This window comes from Corvus brachyrhynchos, unplaced genomic scaffold, assembly GCF_000691975.1.
Source record: "Corvus brachyrhynchos isolate BGI_N302 unplaced genomic scaffold, ASM69197v1 scaffold139, whole genome shotgun sequence".
NCBI classification, from domain to species: Eukaryota; Metazoa; Chordata; class Aves; order Passeriformes; family Corvidae; genus Corvus; species Corvus brachyrhynchos.
Window position 1 is genome coordinate 1,650,830 of NW_008246062.1, and position 24,073 is coordinate 1,674,902.

The 24,073-nt window shown below is 38.7% G+C and overlaps 1 protein-coding gene across 5 annotated transcripts in view; it reads left to right on the forward strand.

The window, feature by feature from the left end:
- Positions 1-24,073, forward strand: part of UBAP2 (ubiquitin associated protein 2) — a 75,570-nt gene that overhangs the window by 21,160 nt on the left and 30,337 nt on the right. For 2 of the 5 annotated variants that reach the window (XM_017746584.1, XM_017746585.1), the window contains exons 6-17: positions 699-753; positions 1,976-2,079; positions 6,952-7,011; positions 8,191-8,243; positions 12,859-12,926; positions 14,002-14,191; positions 14,855-15,059; positions 16,539-16,813; positions 17,803-17,981; positions 19,057-19,264; positions 20,456-20,495; positions 23,049-23,232. In XM_017746584.1, the coding sequence (XP_017602073.1) occupies positions 699-753; positions 1,976-2,079; positions 6,952-7,011; positions 8,191-8,243; positions 12,859-12,926; positions 14,002-14,191; positions 14,855-15,059; positions 16,539-16,813; positions 17,803-17,981; positions 19,057-19,264; positions 20,456-20,495; positions 23,049-23,232 (1,621 nt within the window). The remainder of the gene's footprint in view (positions 1-698; positions 754-1,975; positions 2,080-6,951; positions 7,012-8,190; positions 8,244-12,858; positions 12,927-14,001; positions 14,192-14,854; positions 15,060-16,538; positions 16,814-17,802; positions 17,982-19,056; positions 19,265-20,455; positions 20,496-23,048; positions 23,233-24,073) is intronic. The other 3 variants (XM_017746586.1, XM_017746587.1, XM_008643012.2) reach the window with 3 other exon arrangements.

The following is a 24,073-nucleotide window of genomic DNA, read 5'->3' on the forward strand; positions in this document are numbered from 1 at the left end:
AAAATTACACCATTCATTGTATTAAGAAGCTCATAAACTGAGACTTGTATTTAAAATTGGAGAAAACAAATACTTGTTTTTGTTAAAAGAGAAATGAATATTCTGGTGGATGATAACAAGGAAGTTAAGTAATTTGAATTGGGTAATTTTCCTGTGTGATTAAGGGGGGGGCGCAGAAGGAATGTGTGGTCAGAGGTTGACAAAAGCACAGGAGGGTAGACAGGTGGTCTGAAGCAGAGAAGGAAGCAAATGGAGTATTTCAACTTTTTTCTCACAGATAAGGAGTGACAGAATTGCTTAAGAGATCAGGATGCTTGGAGAGGCTGGGCTTCTAGAGCATCTTAGGCAAGAATGAGACAGTAGGGACAAAATCCTCAACTGTGTCTAGTAATTTGGCAATAGCAGTCTTTGGGGATGAGTGTTTAGGTGAGTTCTCTTAATAGCATTTGGAGCTACTTCGTCAGACACAGAAAAGCTGGCGAATAATTGCAGGTCCTACTGAAATGCGCGGTCTTAGGTTAACCATGGTTTATTTGCGTGTGTTAGGGAAGCAAATTCTGTGTGGGAATTTGGGAAGTGAATGATATTTAACTTCAACTATGGTCGTTTTGTTGTTCAACTGTGGCATTCTTTAATGTGACAGACGAGTGACTGGTGGCTCCTCTGCTGTTGCTGTTAAATGGTGTTTTCTCTCCTAGGGTTTGGACGTGGCAGAGGGAGAGGAGCGGGGAGGTTTTCAGCCCAAGGCATGGGGTAAGAAACATGAAGAGCAGAGATTTTGGCAAGGATCAAACTCAGTGGCAATATTAATTGACAATGTTGCCACTGTATATATGGATATTACTGTATGTTTGATAAACCAATATGGATGCAAAAATTGAAAGATCTCTTAGATGATGATTGGAACATTTTTGTCTTAAACCAGTGTATCTATATAGGCATACCTGTGGAAACCTAATGTATGTCTACTCAGTGTTAGTATCTCAAACTTGGAGAACCATACCTGCGATCAGTAGCAGCCACATAGTGCCTTGGAGGCTGAAAGTTGTGTGGTGCATATAGTCTTAGGTCAATTTAAAACCAGATTTATTTCAGTGTAAGGTAGAGCATGCAATTTCTATATGAAACTTGAAAGTGACGATTCTAAACTTTGTTCTGTTATTGAGGTTTCATGCTTTAGCTGTTTGGACTCACATGGACCTTAAAACAGATTCAGAAGAAGTTACTCAGCAACTTAAAAGTTTGCTCTCAATTTTGTTGGAATAACTTGCTTTATAGGAATGTAGCCTCCACTACTTTCACTCAGTGTCTGCCTTTATGACACTTCATGCAACATTAATGATGTCATGATGAACTGGAGGCTTGTTCTACTTCTTTAGTAATTCTTCTTGTTCATACTTGCAGATGATGAACTGGAAAGAGGTTTTCCTTCAATAATGCTTTTTTACCTTTTAGCTGCATCTCTGTATTTTGGCATTGCAAAGCCAATAAAAACAAAAAAAAACCCTATAAAACCAGTCAGCAGAGCACTTTGGAATAACCTTACTGGTGTTCTGACTCTTGTGCAGGTGTGGTGCTCTGAAAGGACATGATACTGGTTACTTATCAGTCAGCCACCTGCTGAAAAACTTAACAGTTGAGAGAGTCTTATCATTGTGTGTATAAACTAATGCTCTATAATACTGGGAGGAACAGGGATGCTGTTAACTGGTTTTTCAGGAATTGATTTGGTTCAGTTTCTCTACAGGAATTTTATTTACCAGTCTCTTCACTTCTATCTCTTCTTCTCTTTTCTCCCTTTTTTTATATCTGTCTGCTTGCAGAAGAAATTTTTTTTTGAAACTAAAAGCTATCAAGATAAATTATGTGGAAATCAAGATGTTAAATCTAATACAACTTCAGCTAAAAATTATGACACTTGTGCTCATGAATGACCCATGTGTTCTCTTCCATTTCTTAACTTTCAAAACTCTAGGACATTTAATCCTGCAGACTATACGGAGTCTTCTGCCACTGATGGCTTTGGGACAAAGTCAGAGATTTGGGAGACTGGTCAGAATGATGCAGATGATGGAACTGGTAAGATGCTTCAAGAAGTGGAAGGATTGGAATGAAGACCTGTAGCGAATTGCAGTTAAAATAACTGTTCTGATAGTGTTCAGTTAACTTCTGAAAATTTGTATACGTCTCTTGTGACACAGGTATTAGTTGATGTTTAACTGCTGCTGATGTGCAGAGCCTGAGTGTCTCTCTAATGAGAATGACGGGAGGCATTTTGCAATTCTTTTATTACAGTGCTAACAAACCCTTGAGAGACAAAGGAATTTGAAGAGTCACTGGAAGAACCTTGTATGTACAGAACTGTTTAGATAACTTAATACTGCTTAAGATCTCACTTAATGTAGTTAAGGAGCGTAAGTCCTCATAGAATGGATTGGTCCACAAACCTTAGGCAATGGGGTGTGAATATCTAAGAAGAAAAGGAAAAGAAAAGGTTTGCAAGTATGAATTCATTCAGTGACACTGGGATGGCTTTGGAAGCCCCACCTGCACAATGCAGAAGTGGAAAGATGTGAGTCTCTGGGATGGAGGAGAGTTCCAAGATCTGACATTTTTGAAGAGAAAAATTATTAACTAAAGCACAAGTAGGCACTGGAATGGAAGCCAGAAAGCCATTGACTTGTCTGAAGATCAAGGCAGCTGTGTGTTTCTGTATGAAGTCTCAAGTGAGAAGTACACACTTCCAGCTAAAGGCAAGAGACTGATGTAGTTTAGAAAGGAACCATTTGGCACCAGTGGTCTCATGGTGATTCAGAAATGAGGAGAGCAGCCTGCTTATCTGTGATGGGAAAAATAGGATACCTTGCTGCTTCCTGTGTTCTGTGATGGGAGATGAATGCAAAGGAAGCCTTGTGTTAGAATGGAGAAAGTCATGTATATTTTTGTCCTAACTTGGGAACCACTGAGTGAATTTCTTTTAACTGCAGCAATGGGTAACTCTTCTGATCTCTTCATTGGTGAAACCTACTCAGGTGATTTTTTCATCAGCTCGTGTGTCAAGTGTGGAAGCTGATCCTGAAGGGCAGAGTGTGCTCTGTTGAGCTCTGCTGTGAGCCACTTGAGAGGCAGCTTTCTGAACAAGCCGTTTTCTGCTTAACAAGAGAAGACAACAACAGGCTCAGAGTTTAGGGAGGCTTATTAAGCAGCTGGCCTGTCACTCCGAATGCCTTGTGATCCAGTGTGGAAGAGTGGCTTTGAGTGTATTGGTGGTTGTTAATGGGAGCATTCTTGCCAAATATGGTATCTTTCTAAGGAATTACTTTTTAAATTACTTGGTGCTGTAGCACAAACAGAAATGCACCTTTTGTTTTCACTCACATTAGTTTTTCAAATAAGGAAGATACCTAATGTCTTGAAAATTCCTCTGGGGATTCTTATGTTGTTGTTGGGGCAGTGTATGTTATCACAAGTATTGTGGAAGCTATAAGGTTAACTACATTAAGAAAGATCTGCAAGAAAGCTACAAGGAAACTGGGTCAGAGGTAGAGAATCACTGGTTTGTTACTACTGATTGAAGCTGTAGGGTTGTGGCTTACATACGACTTGTGCTCCACTTCTGAAATGAACCCAAGTGTTCTGAGACCCTCCCTGCTAACTCAGAATAACCTCCATGTGTCTCTGTTACAGCAGCCTCTGTCCTTGTAGGCATCTCCTCAGTGTTCAGTAATGGAAGAATTCTGCACAGGAGTAAGGGTAGCTTGGTGTGGGTAAACAGATCCCTCTAATAGTATGAATGTGTCACCATAAGGGGTGTGCTGCTGACAGAGTGGTGGAAATTCAGTTTTGGTATCTGGAATTTCTGTTTGGATGCCAAGCTCATTTTTGCTGTGCGCATGTCACGGACAACCACACTGGATTTCAGTAACACAGCCTAAGGCATGCATGGAAATTTGGGAAGCATTGTGTGGAGAAGGTGTGAGAAGGCATGAGTGTCATTATGGGGAGTTCCTGCAAAATACTTGGTTGTCGGAAATTTAAAGTAAACTAGGTAAGTGTGAATGGGTTTTTTTCGGTGTTAAGTACCTTTTTGTTGCTAATCTTAATTTACTTTCAAATGAAAAAGGCACCATAAGTGACAAAACAAAAATGTCTCTCTAAAGAATGATTTATTTTATGGTGTTGCTTCTTTAGACAAGCTCTAGGAATGTCTGAAAGAAGTCCCTGGTCCAAAAGGAATCACTTCAGACAGAACAAGCTTTAAAATTGAATTGTTAGTTTTGTCCAAGTGGGTAGCACTTTCAGCCTTGTGATGGAAAGGGTCTTGAGGGTTTTTAGAGGAAGTTGCAGCTGGGGGCGTAATTTTAAAGCAGAAGAAACTGCTGGGAAGAAACACAGAAGCAGTGGTAGGGGGAAAAAGTGACACACAAGGTACGGGGCTGGAAGTAGGTGGCACAAAGTTGAGCATGATTTGACTTGTTAATCCCAAACACTAATTTGCAGGTTTTTCCACCTAAATTTACAGTGCTATTTTGTTAGTTACAAACCAACTGACCCAGTTAAGTTCCCAATGTGGAGTAAACTAAAATTTTTAATGTGGGAGCTCTATGTGTATGGAAAGCTATAAAGCTTGCAGTGGGCTTTATAGATGTCTGGTAAGAGTTTATGCAGGAAGGACAGGAAGGAAATCCCTCTCTTTATTCCTCATTACCCAGTCCCACTTCTTATTTCATCTAAAAAGAAAGTAAACAATATTAGCTCATGCTAGCTACTTGGAAAACTAGTGTCTTTCATCTGCAGTTACATTAAAGAGGAAATAACTGGGTAACTGCCTAGACAAATAAGAGATATTTGCTTATCAAAATATTGTCTGAAGACATCATATAAATATAAACTCTTCGTGATGTTCCGAGTTACTTACTAAATATTTCTTCCTTTAGCCAGTGCTGGGGAAATGAATATTTTCATTGAAAATAAATACAGTATTTGTTTCCAAAATGTAGTTTCTGTTGTGTGTACTCTGAAAGTGCCCTAGAACCTCATGCCCTGAATTCTTGCAGATGCAAGAGGACTCATGGTAACTTGAATAGTATTTCTAGGTTCAGTGTTGTGTAACGCAGTAGAAAAGCTAGCTGGTTCTTCGGACGTTAAATTTAGTGTTGTTGGTTGAACTGAAGGCCAAGTCTTTAATAGTTCATAATGTTTAAGTCTACTTGTATTCCAAATAATACAGCATCAGTTTTCCTGCATCCTAATTTATATAGAAAAAATGTACAGCTGAAAGGCAAAGAGAAGGGACAGATAAGTAGAAACCAAATGACCAATCCTCCTCCAAAAGGGAATAAACTTGAGCAGCATGATTCCTCTCTTACATTTTTTGTAATGTACAGGGCAGGGGGAGAAAATGAGCGCAAATTACAGCAGTTGTTATACACGAATTTTATTGGAGGTTCTCACTTCTCAAAGTTGGTTTTAGAAATGGCCTTGTGTTCTGGTAATTTACTCACATCTCTACTTTGATAGAGTTTCATAAGTTTCACTGAAAAACTTCCTTTGTTATCTTAGTTATGAACAGCCTTAAATTACTCTGAAACTGAAGAATGACAAGAAATAAAAAATAAATTATAGGATAACTTTCAAGAGGGACAGTTGTGTTCTTTGGAAGGTACAAGGAAGTTGGTGTTTGGGTTTTTGTTTTTGTGGGGTTTTTGTGTTTTGTTTGTTTTTTTTTTTTTTAATATCTGCGGTAAAAGTCAGAAGCAACATTTTAAGGAAACCTTCAAATCTTTCTAGAATGCAAATGTAATCCAGAAGGAAAGAATTAGTACATAAGTTTGACATAGACCAAGTTAAATTTATTTTGGGGCTAATATCAATGGTTATTCAAAGAAAGGGTAAAAAATTAAGTAGTGTGACAGGAAGAGATGGGAATTCGAGGAAAATAGCTGAAGACTAATCAAGAAGTGTATTTTTATTGTCTTGATAACTTTCTAAAACTGAACTTGTTACAAAGAGAAACAGGAAAGAGTCAAAAATAACCATCTAGGTTGAAGCAGATATGACAAGGATCCTTGAAAACACAAAGCATTATTTTGATGGAAAACAGAGAACTCTTGAATTGTGATGCTTTGCAAAGCTTGGGGGAAAGATTGGGAAGAGGATGCATGAGTTGCAGTAATGCCAAGGTGGATTTTGGACTAAAAAGAAATTGATGCGCCTGTTGCAAGATCTGACTTAGAAATCCCATCAATAGGAGGAAGACATTCAAAATGGATTTGAGAAGTGCAGAGAAGAGTACTGAAATAACTTAGACTGGAAGGATTGAGCTGGGAAGGAAGAGTGTTAGTAAATGACACTAGTTAACTTGGCAGCTTGGGTAAGCTAATAAAAGGGTGAAGGGTTGTACACAGTATTTAAAAGAATAAACTCTCAGAATTAGTTTTATGAGAAGGAACAAGAGATAATTGTTTAAATTGAATTCAGGAAAACATCACAAATATTATTCCAAACAGGTTTGGTTCCAATGGTGGTGGAAAATACTTGAGTGTTTGGCTTGATGTATCTGAGCTCTTTTAGAGTTTATTTTATCAGACTCCAAGCTCTGTTTTAGTGTTCTAAAGGCTTGTCTTCTAGAGACAGACCCTGGCACTGGCTTATGAGAGATAAATACAAGCAGGGCAAATACTTGTATTTCTTCTTCAAAGAAGAAATACTGGGGGGGAGGGGTTCTGTGCTGGTCAGGGGAAGGAAAAGAAAATCAACTCTTCCTCTAAAAGGACTTTTCCTCCTTTTCAAAATTTCTGTAGAAATGTGTGGATTACTCTAGAAATTTGAGGCATTGTAGTAGTTTTGCTACAGGGTATGGTTATTTGTAAAAACATCAGCCCTGGCTAGGGGCTGTTTGCTAAAATGTGAGCAATGAGATGTTTCAGGCAACTCTGTATTGCTCCACAGAGCCAACGCAGGGTGGATGTTACCTTGCTCAGGACCTGCCAAATAATTTTGGATTCCAAGGTATAAGCCTCCACTGTTTCCTGCACTGTGTGTAACCTTCATGGTTGCCCCGTTTGCCTGACTGAACTGGCGCCGCTCAACCCTCCTCTGCCAAAACCTGCTGCGGTGTCACGGGGTACGAGAGGAAGCACCAATGCAGTGCTAGCATTACACCAGGTGGCTTTGATGCTGTCTTTGGGGGGCTTATTTCTGTATTAATGCATCTCAGACAGTTCCTGGTTAAGTGAAAGGAGGTGGTTGAAGCAGTGGTCCTTTTGTTTTTGTACTTGATCCACGGTGCTGGTGGCACTACCTTTGGTGCTGGTGTTCTCTTTGCTCGTGGTTGCATAGTTTACACAAAGGCTCTGGTTGTTGTTGGGATAACCTCCCCTGTACTTCTGCTGGTGGTCAAGGCCTTAAGTCCTTTTATTGCTCTTGCATGTCTCTACCTGCAGTTTCCAATAGAAGGGGTCAGGTTTTTGCATCCATAGGATTGTTTTCTGTAGTTTTCCTATTTCTGCATGCTCCAGTGTTTTCCAAATCAACTCTGCCACAAGTTACAGGAAGTGTTTTTTAGCTACAATGGAAATTTAAAGACTGTCCTGCTGCCATTGTAAGAATTATTTATAAGATAAATTGCTCTCTCAGGGGAAGGAGTTGGAGTTGTTCTACTCTGAAGCGTGAGATAACAGGTTGGAAAGTAGTCCCCACAGGCTTGGGTCTTGAAATTGAATGTGTTGAAAGTAGGATTGTGGATATCAGAGCAGGTGCTGTGGTTATGTTTTGTTCTGTATGCATTTGTGCATGAAACTAGGGGATCCTGTGGCAGGGGTGAGGAGCCTCTCACCGTTGTTGGGCCCACAGGAGGAAGTTCTTCCAATGTTTGGTATTAATTGCTGGGTGCAGATGTGCATTCATGCGAATTAAGTCTGGTACCACAGTGGCTAAGAAATTGCTGAAACCAGAAATTAATGGCAGGGGAATGGAGGAGTGGTAGTGTTTCCCTCCCAAAATTTTAATTTTGCAGACCAGTTTCCTTGAGCTTACACCCTTGTTTCCAAGTATATGTCCAACCTCCATCTCCTTGCTTTGTTTTCCACTGATAATGAAAACAGGATTGCTCTTAAAGCAGAAAGATTGAAACACAGTGTTGTGCCTTTAACTTGAACCTGTTTTCTTTCTTTCCCCCAATTATGATAGGAGCATGGAAAAACTCAATAGAAGAATGGACAGCAGAAGACTGGAATGAAGATGTAAGTGCAACTTGTTGGATATACCAATTGATTATTTACTCTCTTCAGTCTGTGTTGTTTTCAAAAACTAAGTATTTGAAGTAACACCCATTATTTCAAGTTTATTTTCATAAGAGTGAGAGATTGTCTCAGAAATCATCCCTCTTGCTTCCCCCTGCAGGGTGGCATGTCAGTGTTATTCCTGGAAATGTGTGAAAATGTCATGTAACTGATACGAAAACTCCATCCTTACCTGGTGACGGGGGTGTATCTTTCGAGATAATTGAAAGAAACTCTTAAATTCCTAGGTTTTCTGTATCAGTTAATGTCATCAAAAGCGGACATTTTAAACCTGTCCTCAGTTTCTTCAGTATGTGCTAGAGGTGGACTAAGGGCTAGGGGTGGTGGAAATTTATGGGCTGTTCTCACCCATGTTTGATGCTGGTACTATACAACATTTGTAGTATGGGAGAGGTGCTGAGCAATGCTGACTAGGGATGGAATTTGTTCTAATTAGTTACTAGAGCTGAATAATTTGCAAATGAATTTTGAAATCTCTAGCCATTGTTAATTTTTATTCATTTTGGATCCTGGAAAAATCCCTGTAACCTAGGAGAAAGTTGTTTGTCTGCTAATATTCAGAAAGAGTGAATAAAATGCCAAGATGCAGATACATTAGCCCAAAACAGGCAACAAAAAAAAAAAAAAAAAAAAAGGAAAATATTTTATATCATTTGTTCTAAAAATAATTGTATTCTATCACCAAACACATTAGTGCATTGAAATCCGCCTTGCAAATTTTGGCAAATAAATCTGTTACAGAAGGACCCTTACTGAATGTGGGCTTTTGTAGGAGTGCGCCCCAGTCCTGGGCCAGATGCCATCTAGTGACTCTATCAATGATTTGGAAGTAAAACTAAAACAATTGCTTAATAAAATGTTTGTGAAATCCAAAAGGTATTGGAATAGCATTTAAAAGTAAGCCAGTCATGCAGAGAGATTTGGACCTCTGCAACGTTTGAGCTGTCCCAGTGAAAAATGCTTTCATATAGCCAAATATCCATTTGTTTTATAGGAACACAGACACACCTTAAGAACAAGGGCCTGGTTTCTGGAAAGCAGCAACTGAAAAGTTCTCAGGATTGTAGGGGATGATGGAAAAAGAACAGCTCAGCATGAGCTGATGCTCTATCTAGAAGTTCCTATTGTAGTCTTTTTGCCTGTTGGCACTCTTCCCCATCTCTTAATCATTCTTGAGTTATTTCTGTATGTGGATGCTTCTGAACTTGATTCTTAAGGACCAAATCCAATTTCTCATTGCTTTTACAGATGAAAAATTGTGTATAATAGCTGAAAATGACTGATCAAAGAGGTCATTAAGAAGGGAGATTTTAGTTTAGGGAATCTGAAAAGGATTACTTTAGGAGCATATGATGGATTCTGGTTTTAGTCTAGCAGAGGTATAGTATGAACCTCTGTCTGGAAAATGGATCCATGCATTTAAGTGTATAACAAACAGTTCTAGGGGCATGACTGTTGATTAAAAGAATCAAGGAAGCTGATATATTTCCTGTCTGCAGGAAAAGACCAGGTGTTTCTCTGAAGAATATTTCTGTTTAAATGTGGTGTTCTCTAGTCAGATAAAAGTTATGAGCAAATGAGTGAAGTTTAACGTTGTTTGACCTGAGAAGAATTAGGTCTTTGTGACCTAATAGTCCTGTCTGGTTCTTATCTTTTGTAGTGAGTATTGAGCAAGTATAATAGGTTGTCTACCTGCTATTAAATAGAATGGAAACTGCTTGTGGTGAAAATAGGAGGTTGTATTTTGTTTAAGGGATATTCAGGGCATGAACAATGAAGGACTAGGCAAATATTGAGGTACTGTAGGTGGCTTTGGATTTTGCTCTTAAAATTGTGGTCATGCTCTCCTGGCTAAAGAATGTAAAGTTTAACTACAGAAACTATCCAAAGGAGGGAAATAGAATAAATACAAATTGCCAGAAAGTGGGTAATGGCAAACATTTTCTGTAGTGTTAGTAGTACTAGTTTATTTGAAACAGCAGCAACACTTCTTAAAAAAAAAAAAGGAAGGAAAAAAAAAAAAAGAGAAAGTGTGTTTTGGTGGAAATGGTTTCTTTACCAGGAAGCAGCATGAGAACTTGTTCTAATTTTTTTACCTTTGCTACATCATACCAAAACAGTAATAAGCTTTTTTTAATTTCTGATTTGTTGATGTTGAATTTCTTCAAGGATGCTGGAGTATATTTTCCTCTTCTCCTCAACATTCCTGTATTCCTTTAGGAGCTGGTAGCTAGTTGTCAAGTGTGTTGTCTGTTTGGTGATTGGAGAATGATTTTATTATAGGAACAGGAGCTGGAAAGCACGGGCATTTCACTGCAGATGGAGGACATACTGCTGTGAGGCCAGCACCGGCAAATGCCTCACAACCATTCATTCAGTTCTGGGAAAATACCAGAGCCTCAGTGAAAGATTTGTGAGTGTAGTGTGCAGCGAGCTAAATGGCTTGGTTAGGAGCTGAAAATACTGCTTCTAAGAAATACTAAATACATCTGTGTAATAAAACTTTGCAGCAGCTGCAGCACAAAACACGTGTTTTGACGAATGCTGTAATCTCTGCAGAGTCCTGAATTAAGTGCTTGATTGGACCTTGTGGCAGTGAGTTTGCCACAGGATGTAGTGTAAACCTCAGTGTAGCTGAGCTGGTAGCTGGAGACTTTTGTTTGCATGCTGGTTCATCTGTAGAGAACATTTACTCTCTCACACATCAAGCATGTTTTTGCATTGTCACAAACATCCTCCTTAATTAGCTTAATTTTTGGGATTCATCAGTGTTTTAGCCATGGTTAGTCTTTTCCTGGGTTATGTGAATGTAAGAAGCTATTGACATTACAAAGAATTTAATATTTAACCAAGGGATTGCAGACCATAGAGTGCTGCTTGTGCCATTAGCTGACTTTGTGCCATGTAATGCGGGAATATTGTAACACCCCAGAAAGTACAGTAGAACATTGCTCTAAACTAAAACACACAATGGGGAAAGGGCTGAACAATAGAGGAACAGCCTTTTTAACTGAAATGTACTTAAGTGGAATGTTCTTTCTTTGTTTTGGTCAGTACATAGAGCTGTGGGCTGTCAGCATCAATCTCAGGACAGGTGATCCAGAAATGAGGGATTAAAGTGTATTGTGTTGGGCAGCAAGGGAAGGGCAAGAAATGGAGGGAGGAACTGTGGTAGTACCAATTTCTTCAAGGCCTCATGTGCTGCTTGTAAGAGGGTGCTGGGAGAGTATATGAAATATCTTTACTTTGCCTCTGAGTGGTGACTTGCTCCCAGACATCTCTTCTGTGCCCTTCTTAAATCAACAGTGTTTCACAGGAGAATCCCTATCAGATGTCCATGTTCAGGGGTACACATGTTCTCAGTAGACCTGCCTGTGGGATGGCAGATGAAATCGGCTCGTGTCCGTGATGTCCTTTGAACTGGGCTGCTAGCAATGTATGCAATTAAAAATGCATCATTTCCTAGAAAAGCTGTATCAAATGGCATGTTCTGAAGGTACTCTTTGTGTGTGTGTTTGAATAGGTCAGTTACTCTTCAGTCAAAGACAAGGCTAAACCAAAGGAAGTAAGGGTGATTTTGTGAAAATTAAGTTTAAAATATTAATGTTGTACTTGCATATCTCTGTCTTGCTAAACCTAACCTGTGCTGGCTTAAGACCTATTCTGGTTTGCAAGTACTCATGTCAGTAGAAACAAATTAGCCCTAGGAAGTTGTAGCTGTTCAACTATTACTTTTTAAACAAGAAAAACTATTAAAAAAATCCAACAACAGAAAACCAACCCCTTCTTTTCCCCTGAAGACCCAACCAGCTCCTCTGGTTGCCTGTGCAAGTCCCAGGTGCCTGTGCAGTATCTCTCTGTATTGTAACAGCATGGTGAAAAAAGTGCAGCTTTCCTCTGTGGGTGGTCTGACTTGTTACATGAGTGTCAGCATGGCTCTCATTTTATTACTGTCTTTGAACTCTGCTCTCAGAGCACTCAGTTAAAGTCTTTATTTCCACTCCTAACAGAGCTGCCAAGAAAGAGCCATGCGTGCTGGTTCACTGTATTTACCTGTACTTACCTGTACTTACCTGCCTCTGCTGGTGGTGGGAGCTGAAATGTCACATGCAAGGATACCTGAAATGGGTGGGAGCAGTCCAATGTGTTACCCTTGTGCAACAAGATTTATCGGAGTTGCTCTATAGTGTCATAAATTGTCTGCACACTGACACATTAATTGCTTTCTGCTGGTGTATTTCAGTTAAACTGTTTCCCAAACTGATGTAGTTACTTTGGTATACTGTTCTATACTGGTGCGTGTTTTCAGTAGGTCAAATTTCCTAACCCAACCCTCTAATTAAATAGGTACTTGATTCTGTGGAGATGATTTTACTGAAGTTTGACTACATGTTTTCGTCTTCTTAAGCAGAGCTTCAGAGTAGCTGTTTGTAATGGTAGTTTGACTTTACTTTTATCTTGAAAGTGCATGGCCAAAATGCAATTTCTGCAGTTGTTGCAAGAGGGAAGTGTGAGCATGTGTGGGATTAAAATTCTTCCCCCATCTCTTTTTCAGCTTTCTGAAACAAAAGTCTTCACTGCATCTTCTGTTCCAGCAGAGAATCATGTGACTCCTGGGCAAAGGTAAGCTCTTCTTCCATGTTTTCTCTATGCTTTAAAAACCTGCTCCTTGATTAAGCAATGTTAGCTTGCCATGCATAAAATATTGAATAAAAACTCTGTCAGAGATTGGTCAAACTCATCTCAAAATGGAAAAAGCCTTGCTTGCAAATTGTTGTTTCTGTGAATTCCTGACTTACATATTTTCTACTGTGAAAGTGGAGACAAACTTACCAAACAGGTGAGCGTAATACATCTTCTGCATCAGGACTGCTCACAGGAAGGAAGAAAAGTAGCTGGGAAGAAAAGATTTTTACTGTTGAAAAAAGGAAGCTCTGGCTTTAGTGTCCAGAAAATGGAAAGCCTGCCTTTGTAGATGCAGAAAGTGTTCAGAATGTAGTGCTTTGACAAATACGATAAATGAAAGCTTGCATTGGCAAAAAGGTGAATTTCCTGGTAAACATCTCAGCTACAAGCCTTTACTGATGATAGAGGGTTAAGGTCAAGAACCAAAAATGTCAGTTGCTGTCCTTCCTTTGCTTGCCTTTGTCTTCCAATGCCTTGCTGGTGATGTTGTGGAATCAGCTGCCTTCATTAGCCCATGTTCATGGAGAGAACACCGAAGTTTAGCAATGAATACTTCGGTAGTTGGATAACATGAAATCTAAAAACTAAATAGGCTAATGGTACCAAACATCCTGATTCTGCTGTACTGCAGCAAAATTTTCCACATAATATGGATGTGATTTGCATGAGGCATGGTGTCGGGTGGTCTATAGGTTACACTCCTTTCTTTCTTAAAGGTAGTATATTCATATGTTTTTTATTCTGTTCTTCTAGTGGATGTCCCTCAAATTATGTTAGAAAATGTTTTAGTTAATCCACTCAAATTGGGATGGGTTTTTTGTGTTTGTTTCTTGCTGGCAAAAAATTCTTTTCTATCTCTTTTGTATGATAGATAAAAAACGTTTGAAAAGACTGTTAATCAGTAGTAATTCTGTTGCTGGAATGGCAGCTTTAGTATTGTTAGTGCTTGCCACAGTGTCAGTACAGTTTAATCACTGTGTTCATTCCAGCCAAATTTCACTTTGTCTTACAGCATTGATTTGGTGACACTGCTTCAAAAGCCAGTGACATCTACCCAAGAGACAGAAGGCAACTCATTTGAGGCTCCCCAGCAGCAGACCTTCGGCCAAGCATTAGTGTTCACAAATTCTCAGCACAGCGCCCAGATGGCATCAGGAACAGGCAACTCCAGTGCTGTAAACTCTTATTCTCCTCAAAGTCTGGTAAAACTATCTTAAGCTTTCTAAATATTATGTTTCCCAAGTGTTGTTCATGAGTAAATATTTCAGGGTAAACAACTTTTCCAGTGCCAGTCATTTCATGAGGTGTTTTGGTATTTGTTAAAAAAGTTGAAAATAAAAAATATCATTCCTTCCTTTCACACTCCCCCCTCATCCCACCACCCCCCAAAATTACTTTTTTTCATTTTGCTGATTAGTTATTTCTGCGTTTACATGAAGTAATTTTTTATTAGAGCAGATGTGCTAATTGCTTGCTCATGTACGATAAAATAATTTGTTTATAGTTAAGAGTTCTAGGCCAGAAAACCGAGTATGTTATTTCCAAGCACATTCTTGACTACTTCTTGTGGAAGCATGCCTGTTCCTGAGTCAGTTTTGAGGGTGTGAGATGAGGTGTTTATTCTCTAAAAATTGGTCCAACTATTAGTAAATCTATGATATTTTGAGATGCATGGGTTCAATTAAGTTAGTATTATTGGTATTCCAGTGGTGGAAGTTTTTACTGGTCATTTGTTAGTAAGCTAGGTCTTGAATAGATTTTAGTTGCTGCCAGATAGCAGCTTGTAGACATTGACCCTATGATTATGTTCAATTATTACTTAAAAAATTAACTCTGCTCCTTCCCCTCTTCTTCTTTTTTGGTAGTCGGCAGTTCTTTGTTCTGGCTTTGGAGAGCTCAGATCTTCTAAATTGGCAAACTCTACTGGTTCCCAAATCTTGGACCAATTGAAATCACCAGGATTGGGTCAGTTTACCTCTCAACAAACCAATAGCACCACTAGCACAGCTGCTGCGTCATCCTGGGATCTAAAACCACCTATTACTCAGTCCTCAGTCCTCAGTCAGTTTGGTAAGTGCTTTGACACAGCTTCTTTTCTCTTTCTCTCTCTATTAGCTGGTAAGATTTCTTAGTGCCAATGATAGTTTAAAATTACTTTAATGAAAGACTTTCTAAACAATGTAATCCTAGTAATACAATTAGTTACAATCATTCTAAATGTGACATTTATTTGCTGGTAATAGACATCACAAGTATATATATCATAAACTAAGTTTTGTTAAGCTTAAGCCTATCCATAAATGTTATTACATCTTTAGAGTTATTGAGCTTTCCATGTAATGACATCTTTGATTTAGTGTGCTTGAATATTTACATGGAACTTTGTTGGTGACTGTTTTTCAACAAATGTGGGGAAAGACTTATTTTCATTGTAGCTATGCTGCTTTTAGCTGAGTGTAAAGTTGTGTACTGTATTTTGGTTTTGGTTTTTTTTCCACAAATTTTCTCTTTACTCATTACATGAATTTTGAATGAGTACTATGTAATTTCTTCATAATGCGCATAACGCCTCAGTGTTCTTCCTCTAGTGTGCTGCGAATGATTCAGGTTATTTGTTTTGTATATTTATAATTGTATGAATTTTTCATGTAATTGAGTAAAATTAGTAGCAACAGTGAAAATGACAGAAACTTGGTTTCTGCAGTGTTGATCCTAGCAGTATCCTCACTGTGAAGAGGATAGCTCTTGTATCTCTCATGTGTATGTATATATGCTTATGTGTAGATAAGCAGCCATTGGTAGCAATTACTATCTTTGACATACAGAAATTCTAAAAAAAAAAAGTTTGTGTACATTTTAATGCTTTCTAATGGACTTCATGAACTGAATAAAAAACCCTTCACACTGAAAATGCTGTAGATCTCTATAGTGGTTGACCAGTGCTTTAGGTCACTTCATGGCTTTTAGCATCTGAAAACTATGAAAGAGAAGACTTGGGAAAAAACCTGTTCATGTCCAGCATCTCTTTGACTCTCAGCTATTATGAAATAGTAGAAGATTTTCTTTTCTTTTTTTTTCTTTTTTCTTTTTTTTTTTTTTTTTTTTTTTATTTCTTCTTTGCAGGGCAGGGTAGGGAATCCTAAATCATAATACCTCTTTACCCCTTGGAAATAATCACATTTTATTGCACAGTTAACTGCAGTGAAACTTGAAGTGTTTGATTAAAATAATGCAAAACAGTTTCTGAGGACTTGTGTGTGATAATATTGTGACTGTGTAGATAGGTTTGTTCTCATACTTTTGGAAAAAAATAAATAATGCTTGGCCACAGCTGTTTATTTAAAGTAGAAAGTGTATCAACTGTTGTCCTTATTACTGTTAAAGCGGTAAATGATGAATGTGAAATTGCTCTGATGTCTGAAAAGACTTGCAAATGCTATAGAATTGTAACTGTTAAGCATCACCCAGATTCTTCCATAAAGAGTAGAACTGTGAAGAGCAGAGTTCAGTGCTTTAATTTTGATATTTCTTTTTCCCAACACTGACCAGACTTTAAATCCCAGCCTGACCCATCTCCAGTTCTGAGCCAGCTGACCCAGCGACAGCAACAACAAATGCAGGTGGTTCCTGTTCCTCCTCCTGGGCTGGAGTCGTCCTCCTCCCAGGTAAAACTTCGAGAGCCATCACCAGTAGACACCTCTACAGCTGTTAGCAAAATATTACAGCTCCCCACTATCTCTATGGATAACCAGGCAGTGACTGTTCATCAAACCCAACAGAAACAGATAAAACCACCAAAACGGAGGATAACTCCAGCATCCAAGGTGGGTAATTGAATGGCGGCTTGTCCTTAGTAAAAGTAAAAACCACAAAAACCTGCGTCAGCAGTGGTGTGGCCAGCAGGACCAGAGCAGTGACTGTCCCCCTGTACTGGGCACTGGTGAGGCTGCACCTCAAATCCTGTGTCCAGTTCTGGGTGCCTCACACAAGAAGATGTTGAGGGGCTGGAGCATGTCCAGCGAAGGGGGCAGAGCTGGGCAAGGCTCTGGAGCACAGGTCTGAGGAGCAGCTGAGGGAGCTGCAGGGGCTCAGCCTGGAGAAAAGGAGGCTCAGGGGAAACCTGATCACCCTCTAGAAACGAGGGTGTAGTCAGGTGGAGATCAGTCTTTTCTCCCAGGTAACAAGTGACAAGACAAGAGGAAACAGCCTCAAGTTGCACTAGGGAGGGTTTAGACTGGATATTAGGAAAAATGTCATCACTGAGGGGGTTGTCAGTCATTGGAGCAGGCTGCCCCGGTAAGTGGTGGAGTTACCATCCCTGGAACTGTTTAAAAGATGTGAAGACGTGGTGCTTAGGGACATGGTTTAGGACTTGGTAGTGCTGGCTTTAATAGCTGGACTTGATCTTAATGTTCTTGTCCAACCTAAATTATTTCTATGATTCTATTCAGTATATATTTTATATAAATTGCTAGGGATAAGGAGAGCAAAGAGCTTGGTATATTTCTTATTTATAAAGCAGGAAATACTAAGCTGGATAGTTACTAGGTCCAAAATACTGTGGTGATATCTTTTGAAAGCAGCTGCCTGGTTGCTCTGTATGGAAAATGGCTGTTGCTGAGTGTTTTTTAGATTGACTTAGTAGCCACAATATGAATATTAGTGGAGGTGGGAGGGTTGTACACAGATGATACTTTGGTATGGTAGAACAGTATGTCTTACTCCTTCAGCTCCAGATTAGGGCAGAATCAGTGGATTAATTGCAGGTTGGAGATGCATGCAAGGAAATTAAAGCTTTTTTTCTTCCTTTAAGATTCCTGCCTCTGCAGTGGAGATGCCTGGGTCAGCAGACGTGACAGGGTTAAATGTTCAGTTTGGAGCTCTTGAGTTTGGATCAGAGCCTACACTCCCAGAGTTTGGATCAACTTCAAGCAGTGAGAATACCAGCCAGGCGACCAACAATAGCTTATATTCAAAATCTGTAAAGTATGTGTGAGTTGCCCTCCTGCATTCTCAGGTGTTCTTGAAGGGGGTCAAGTTTGTGCCAAAGACATCAAGACACGGTTACAATGTAATGGGAGGGAAAAATATGATGACTTGTTTTCTGTGCGTTGTATCTTAAAGGATGAATTTCTTCTCCAATGGTAGTCAAAATCTCCCTGGATGGGTAAATGTGAAGCTGGAGATGACATGAGTATAAATAACCTTATAATAAGCTATCCTTTATAGGATTTCCTTCTCATGTTGAATTGCCCTGCTTTTCAAGTTTTTTGGGGGTTTGTTCCTCACAACCCACATTTTTCTGCATCTAATCCAGCAGAGTTGACCTCTGTACCATATATTAGTAGATTGGCACCAGATTACAGACCTGATGCTCCTACAGGATGAGAAAATGAGAAGCTAGGCTGTCTGTATGCAGAAGCTCTTACTGAAATGCTAAAATAGCCAATGTGAAGTGCCAGTGTACCAGTAAACCATTTTTAATTCCTTTTTCATTGAAAAATCGGCATCAGTAAAAAGCTTCCTGAAGTTAATTCAGAAATATTAATGAAAATACACTTTCACATTAATTTTAGTTTTATACATTGCATTTAAACTATCTGGAAAATAAAACATTACTGCATGTTTTAAAGTATTTTTTAGCTCTTTGCATAGTTCATTCTGTAACATTAGGATTCTGTTGTAAAAAGAATCCTGTTGTGGTTACTCATCATATATCAGACTTTTATCAATTCTGCTTGTTTAAAAAAGAAACATTATGATCATTAATTATCCTTGGAAAAGGTAGAAATAACATGACTGAAAACTGCTTGTGTGTAAATTCTTGTCGAGGCTGGGCTGGAACGAGGAAGGTGAGTGGTGCTTAGTGCAGCTGATGTTTTGAAGCAGTGATTTGTGGGGACCAAAGCAATATTATGATTTTTTTTTACGTTCTTATATTTTCTAATATAAATAGTGTAGATTTTTTTGCATGTTTAAGGTAGTTCAAGATAACTATACAGGAGCTGATATTTTCATGAAGGTATTTGAAATACTTACCAAGATGATAAATAATTCTTTTTTCCAGTGATCCTTTGAATACCTCTTTGCCAATATCCAATACAGTACAGGACTCCACCTACACAACCTCTGCCATCAGCTCTTCCAGTCTGACCTGCTCATCCCAGAGCACTAGCCCAGTAACAACTTCCTCCTATGACCAGACTTCTGTGCATAGCAGGATAGCGTACCAAAGCTCCATGGCTCCGTCTGAACCAACCCCTCTTGCAGTTGCGGTGAGTTCATTAGAGAAACAGGAGCTTGAAAAGGGGGAATATTCTTACCTGTGTTAGGCTTGTATTCCTCTGATACGTTAATGCTTTGACCAAGCATGCCCAGTGGTATTTTTGATTCCCAAGCCCGCCCTGTTACTTGTTTTCATTTTTCCTAGCGTGTAGTAGTTTTTGGCAATACTGTATTTGGCATGTAAGAGTCTCTGATTTTTTGGGTTTTGACATCTTAAATTGTCTTTTGACCTTTTTTCTTAGTAACACTTAAAATTCTTCTCAAATTTCCTTCCCTGAAGTTAAGCTTTTAAAAAAGGAACTGTCTCTGTATATAAATACTAATTATGGTATTTTGCCATAAATTAACAGTTTCTATAGAAAGGTATATTATTTATTAAATTTATATGGCACCTAGCAAACGGATTCCAAACTTTTTTTGGCCCCTCCAGCATTACTTTTCTTTTGTATTTTAACACCAGTGGGAATTAGTTTCATGTGTTATTTTAATAAGCATGGAAGAAGTCTAATATAGGACAGAGAATCTCTTGAGAGATTCAAACACACCTGCTCTCTTTGTATATGGAATGTAGGTTTGTTTTAAGAGAACTGAGTTTATTAAATGTTTTAGGAACTTGTGAGAGTTTGTAAGTTTATTTGCTTCTGGCCTTTGTTATGTGTTGGCTCAGTCACACTTGTCTTCTGCACTAGCTCGTATGTACTGGTGAGGATCAAGCATAGACTATCCACTTCTGTACTCCAGCGTTATCCAAAAAACAACTGGTGCTTCTCAAGTCTTATCTTTCAATGGAAAAAAATTGGCGTCTCTGTGTAACTTGGATAGTTAAAATTGTGAGTTACATTAGATCAAAAGCACAACCATTTCCTATATGTTAATGCAATTCTTTATTTCATATTGGTGTGAGCCTGAAGTTTATGTTATATACAGTACATGGGAAGGTCTGCTGCTGATGGGTGTATTATGGGCAGTGTATGGGATTCTCTATGTTCAGGACACCTTGCACTTGAGACAACTTTATGATGTGGTTTTTATAAAGGCAGTAAAAATTTAATTTTCTGCCTTGTTGTTCAATTTAGTATGAATACAGAATTTTGCATGAAGCATGTTCGATGTGTGATTCAGTTTGAACATTTAATATACTTCTGAGATGGTTTATTAATTAATTTCTTCTTTGTTTACAGAATGGGCACAGTGGTGTTAGAACCCAGGCAACACTTGACAGTAAGTTTTCAAAGCTTGGTTGAGCACAGGACTTTCTGATCGTTCCTTGCTACTTGCTGTGCACACAAGCATAGCAGTGACATTGGGTTTAAGGTTTTATATTGTTCTCCATGACTAATTTATGGCTGACCCGTTTGACTTTATTTGTGCTTGCATTAAATACTGCTTGCTTCTTGAGTACACTTGAAATATGAAGGCAGCTCTCTACAAACCTAAAATCTACAAACCTAAATAGCCTTAGAATTAGACCTGCTGGTTTTCCTTTTGAATTTACCTGCAAGAAATTATTTAATACAAAATAAAAATACAAAATTAAAAACAACTATGAAATTTCTTAGCAGTTCTTCCAGTTCTGAGTTGGGAAGCTGCAAATAGCATTTAACTGTAATGAAACAAAGTCACATTCTTTGAATGCACCTCTCACTAGGTCTACTTCTATCTCTGCCCTGTTAGAAGCCTGTGGGGACTAAAGGTGAAAAACGTGTTCCCTCTGCTGAGTTTCCTCCCGATACCTTGGAAACAATACCTCAGTACTGACTCTGGTATAAGTGTTAGTTTCTTCATCTTGGCCTATTTCTAATGTAGCCTGTAACACCCCTGCAGCTCTCTACTTGGAGTTAAAATAATTAAAGTATAATGTTCACTCTTCTGATCTTTGTGCTTCTCTGTGGACGTTTTCAAGGACAGCAGTGTGAATTACTATCTTTTGGAATTCCAACGCCCCAATTTTAGGTCTAACCTTCTCTTAAACATGTCGTCAGGTGGGCCATTAGTGGGATGTGTTTTGTTAGTGCCAAGTTGAATTTAAAGGAGCAGGAGTTGTTTATGCTCTGAGAATTACCATTTAAAAGATTGACATATACAAAGACACAAAGTGTTTTCATAGTGTCAAGTACAGAATTAATAAACAGTTTATGAAATTCACGGCAGAACCTGTCCTTTTGCTTTAGAAAACAAAGATCTGAGAATTCTAATACTTTTGTATTCTGTAATGGCTTTACTAGTCTCTTTTCTTATGCCAGCTCTCCTTTGAGAGCATTTCTGTTTTCCTTCTTCCATTGCATCTATTACATGCATCCAAATGATTTTGAATTTGTCTTAACTTTTGAAAATACTTTTTCCCTTCTGCATGTGCTATAATGTTCTTAGTTGTTCATCTCTCATCTTTGCTGTTCTTCTCCTTTAATATCCAGATCTTGAGCTTCCTAAACCCATAATTCAAAGTACGACTGACATGTTTTACTTCTGACCATGCTACTGGTCTCCATGTTTTCTTTTTCTTGCACATTGCATTCAGGCGTCTTGTAAGGGATCTTAAGATGATGATTCTGTCCCTTGTGTTGAGGACATCTACTTTTACTTCAAGATGGGAATCCTGCTCTTAATATATTAAGAGTTTTAAACTCCGGTTTTTATATGAGTTTTACCAGGAGTTACTCGGTGATTTAGTTGCTGCCTTCATAATTACGTTTGTCACTTGGATTTCCTTTTTGTAAGAGGCCAGACGTTTTGTCAAGGCCAAGACCTCTTGAGTCCTGTTTGCATTGCAACCCCACAACCTGACTTGGGTCATGTAGCTAGGAAATCAAATCAATAAAGTGAACAAACTCTAATGTATAACTTCAAAGTGAGTATTTGATTTTTGTTTGGTGACCAATCTAAAAATGTCTTCACATACATTACAAGTTAGTGATGATCCACTGGGTAGTGGTCCCTGGTGTGGTGTGGTAAAATGGCCCTGCAGAAGGCAGGGTTCAACTCCTTCCTGAGTTTTATTGGTGAGTGAGTGTCTCTAATTCTTTGTTGTTTTTTGTAGTAGAAGAGATAAGTGAAACAGCTGGGAATCATGCTGGACAGTATAATTTTTAAGTGTCTTATTACAATATAGTGATCTTATAAACAAGTTTTAATCTGTGTAGCCTAAAAAGTATGAGATTAAACCTAACATTCTTTATTATCTAAGTAAAGTGAGTCAATATTTGACAACTCCTTAGCCATAAGAAATGCTTAATGCTGTGCTCAAGTGTGTCCTGCCATTGTAGCTTCTTTTATTCTACTGCAGTACACTTTTGACTGAATATGTCAAACTGATAAATTGTTATGTACCCTTGTACTCCAACAATCTCAGTTGAAATCTCCAACAGTGCTGTGTAGGTTGGAATGAAGAAACAGAGCTGTAGGTATAACTGGATTTTTACAGTGCCTTGAAAAGGCACAAATGACTTGTGTTTACTGAACCAAAAGCAAGGAATTTTAAAATGACTTGTAAATTAGAAACCCAGTGGCACATGAAGTGCAGAAGACTGTAGTTTACTACATGTGTAGCAGTGATAATTGTAAATCTGTCTTAAGTAGAGAGCTTAAAGGGAAAAAATGGTAGTTCAGTTATGTTTGAATTTTCCTTCATAGCCAAATTGCTTGATATGGTTACCAATTCTTAATGGTAAGATTTTTTTAGACCAAGGGGAGAATGCTACTGTGTTCCTGCATCCGTGATGGGATGTCAAGTCTGCTGGAATTTTAATCTGAATGCCTCTTTTTAACTTGTTGCAGCTACTTCATCGGTTCCAGCACCTAAGACGGAGCCTTCTCCCTCACTACCTTCGGCTGGTTCTCTGCCCAGTGTGGTGTCCACCACGGCCTCGCTTCTGCCTTCAACACCGCAGCATGTGGCAGCATTGCCCAGCTTGCCTCAGTCCAGTGATCTGGCTAGCAGCTCACTCTCCCAGCTGAGCAGGTACAGTGGAGTTGGGATAAACAGAGGGAGTCAATTTTGGGGATAGGACAGGTGCAAGGGTGGTTCCACATGGAGCTGTCAGGCACCAGGGTCCACTTTTTATGATGTGAATCAGCATTAGGAGATTCAGAAGAGCTCAGAATGTTTCTGGTTGCAAAATATGAGCTCTGGGCTGCCTCCTAATGGCAGAGCAGCTGCTGCCTCAAGATTTCATGGTACGTATACAACTTTGTGTTTCAAGAGATTTGCTTCAATCATGCTAGCTAAATTAGCTAAATTGATTCCCCCAGTTTATTTTTCCTACTTTGTGCCTGCTGTTTTTGTTCAGTGTCATGTTTGAAATAATTTCTTAACAGTTTACTTCATAGCCAATTTGAAATAAGTGTACTCTCTTTTTTATATTTATATTTCTTAAAACTCAGAAATAATTTTGCAGGGAAACTGTGTGTTTTCTTTTTCTGAGATATATCCTTAAGATACTTTAAAATAACAGATTGATGTTCCTGGAAGTGCGTCTAGCACAATTCAGCTCATTTGCACTGTCTCTCTGTTTTTCTGAATGCCTGTTACATGAACTTCATCCTCAGTCAGGTGACATCCTGAAGCTGTATGGATTGAGTTATATTTTTGATACTCGCCTTTGTATTGTACTGTTTCATAGCTAGGATGTAGTTTATTTTCTTTTAACGCTCTAGTATTTTTTTGTTGAATAAAATAGTAAATATGTCAAACAAGAACTATTCCCTTTACACTGGAAACATTTTCTCACACCGATTTGTTGAAAAGCTGTATAAATTGATGGAAATTTCAGCTGGGGGTTGATGCTGTTAGACAGATACCA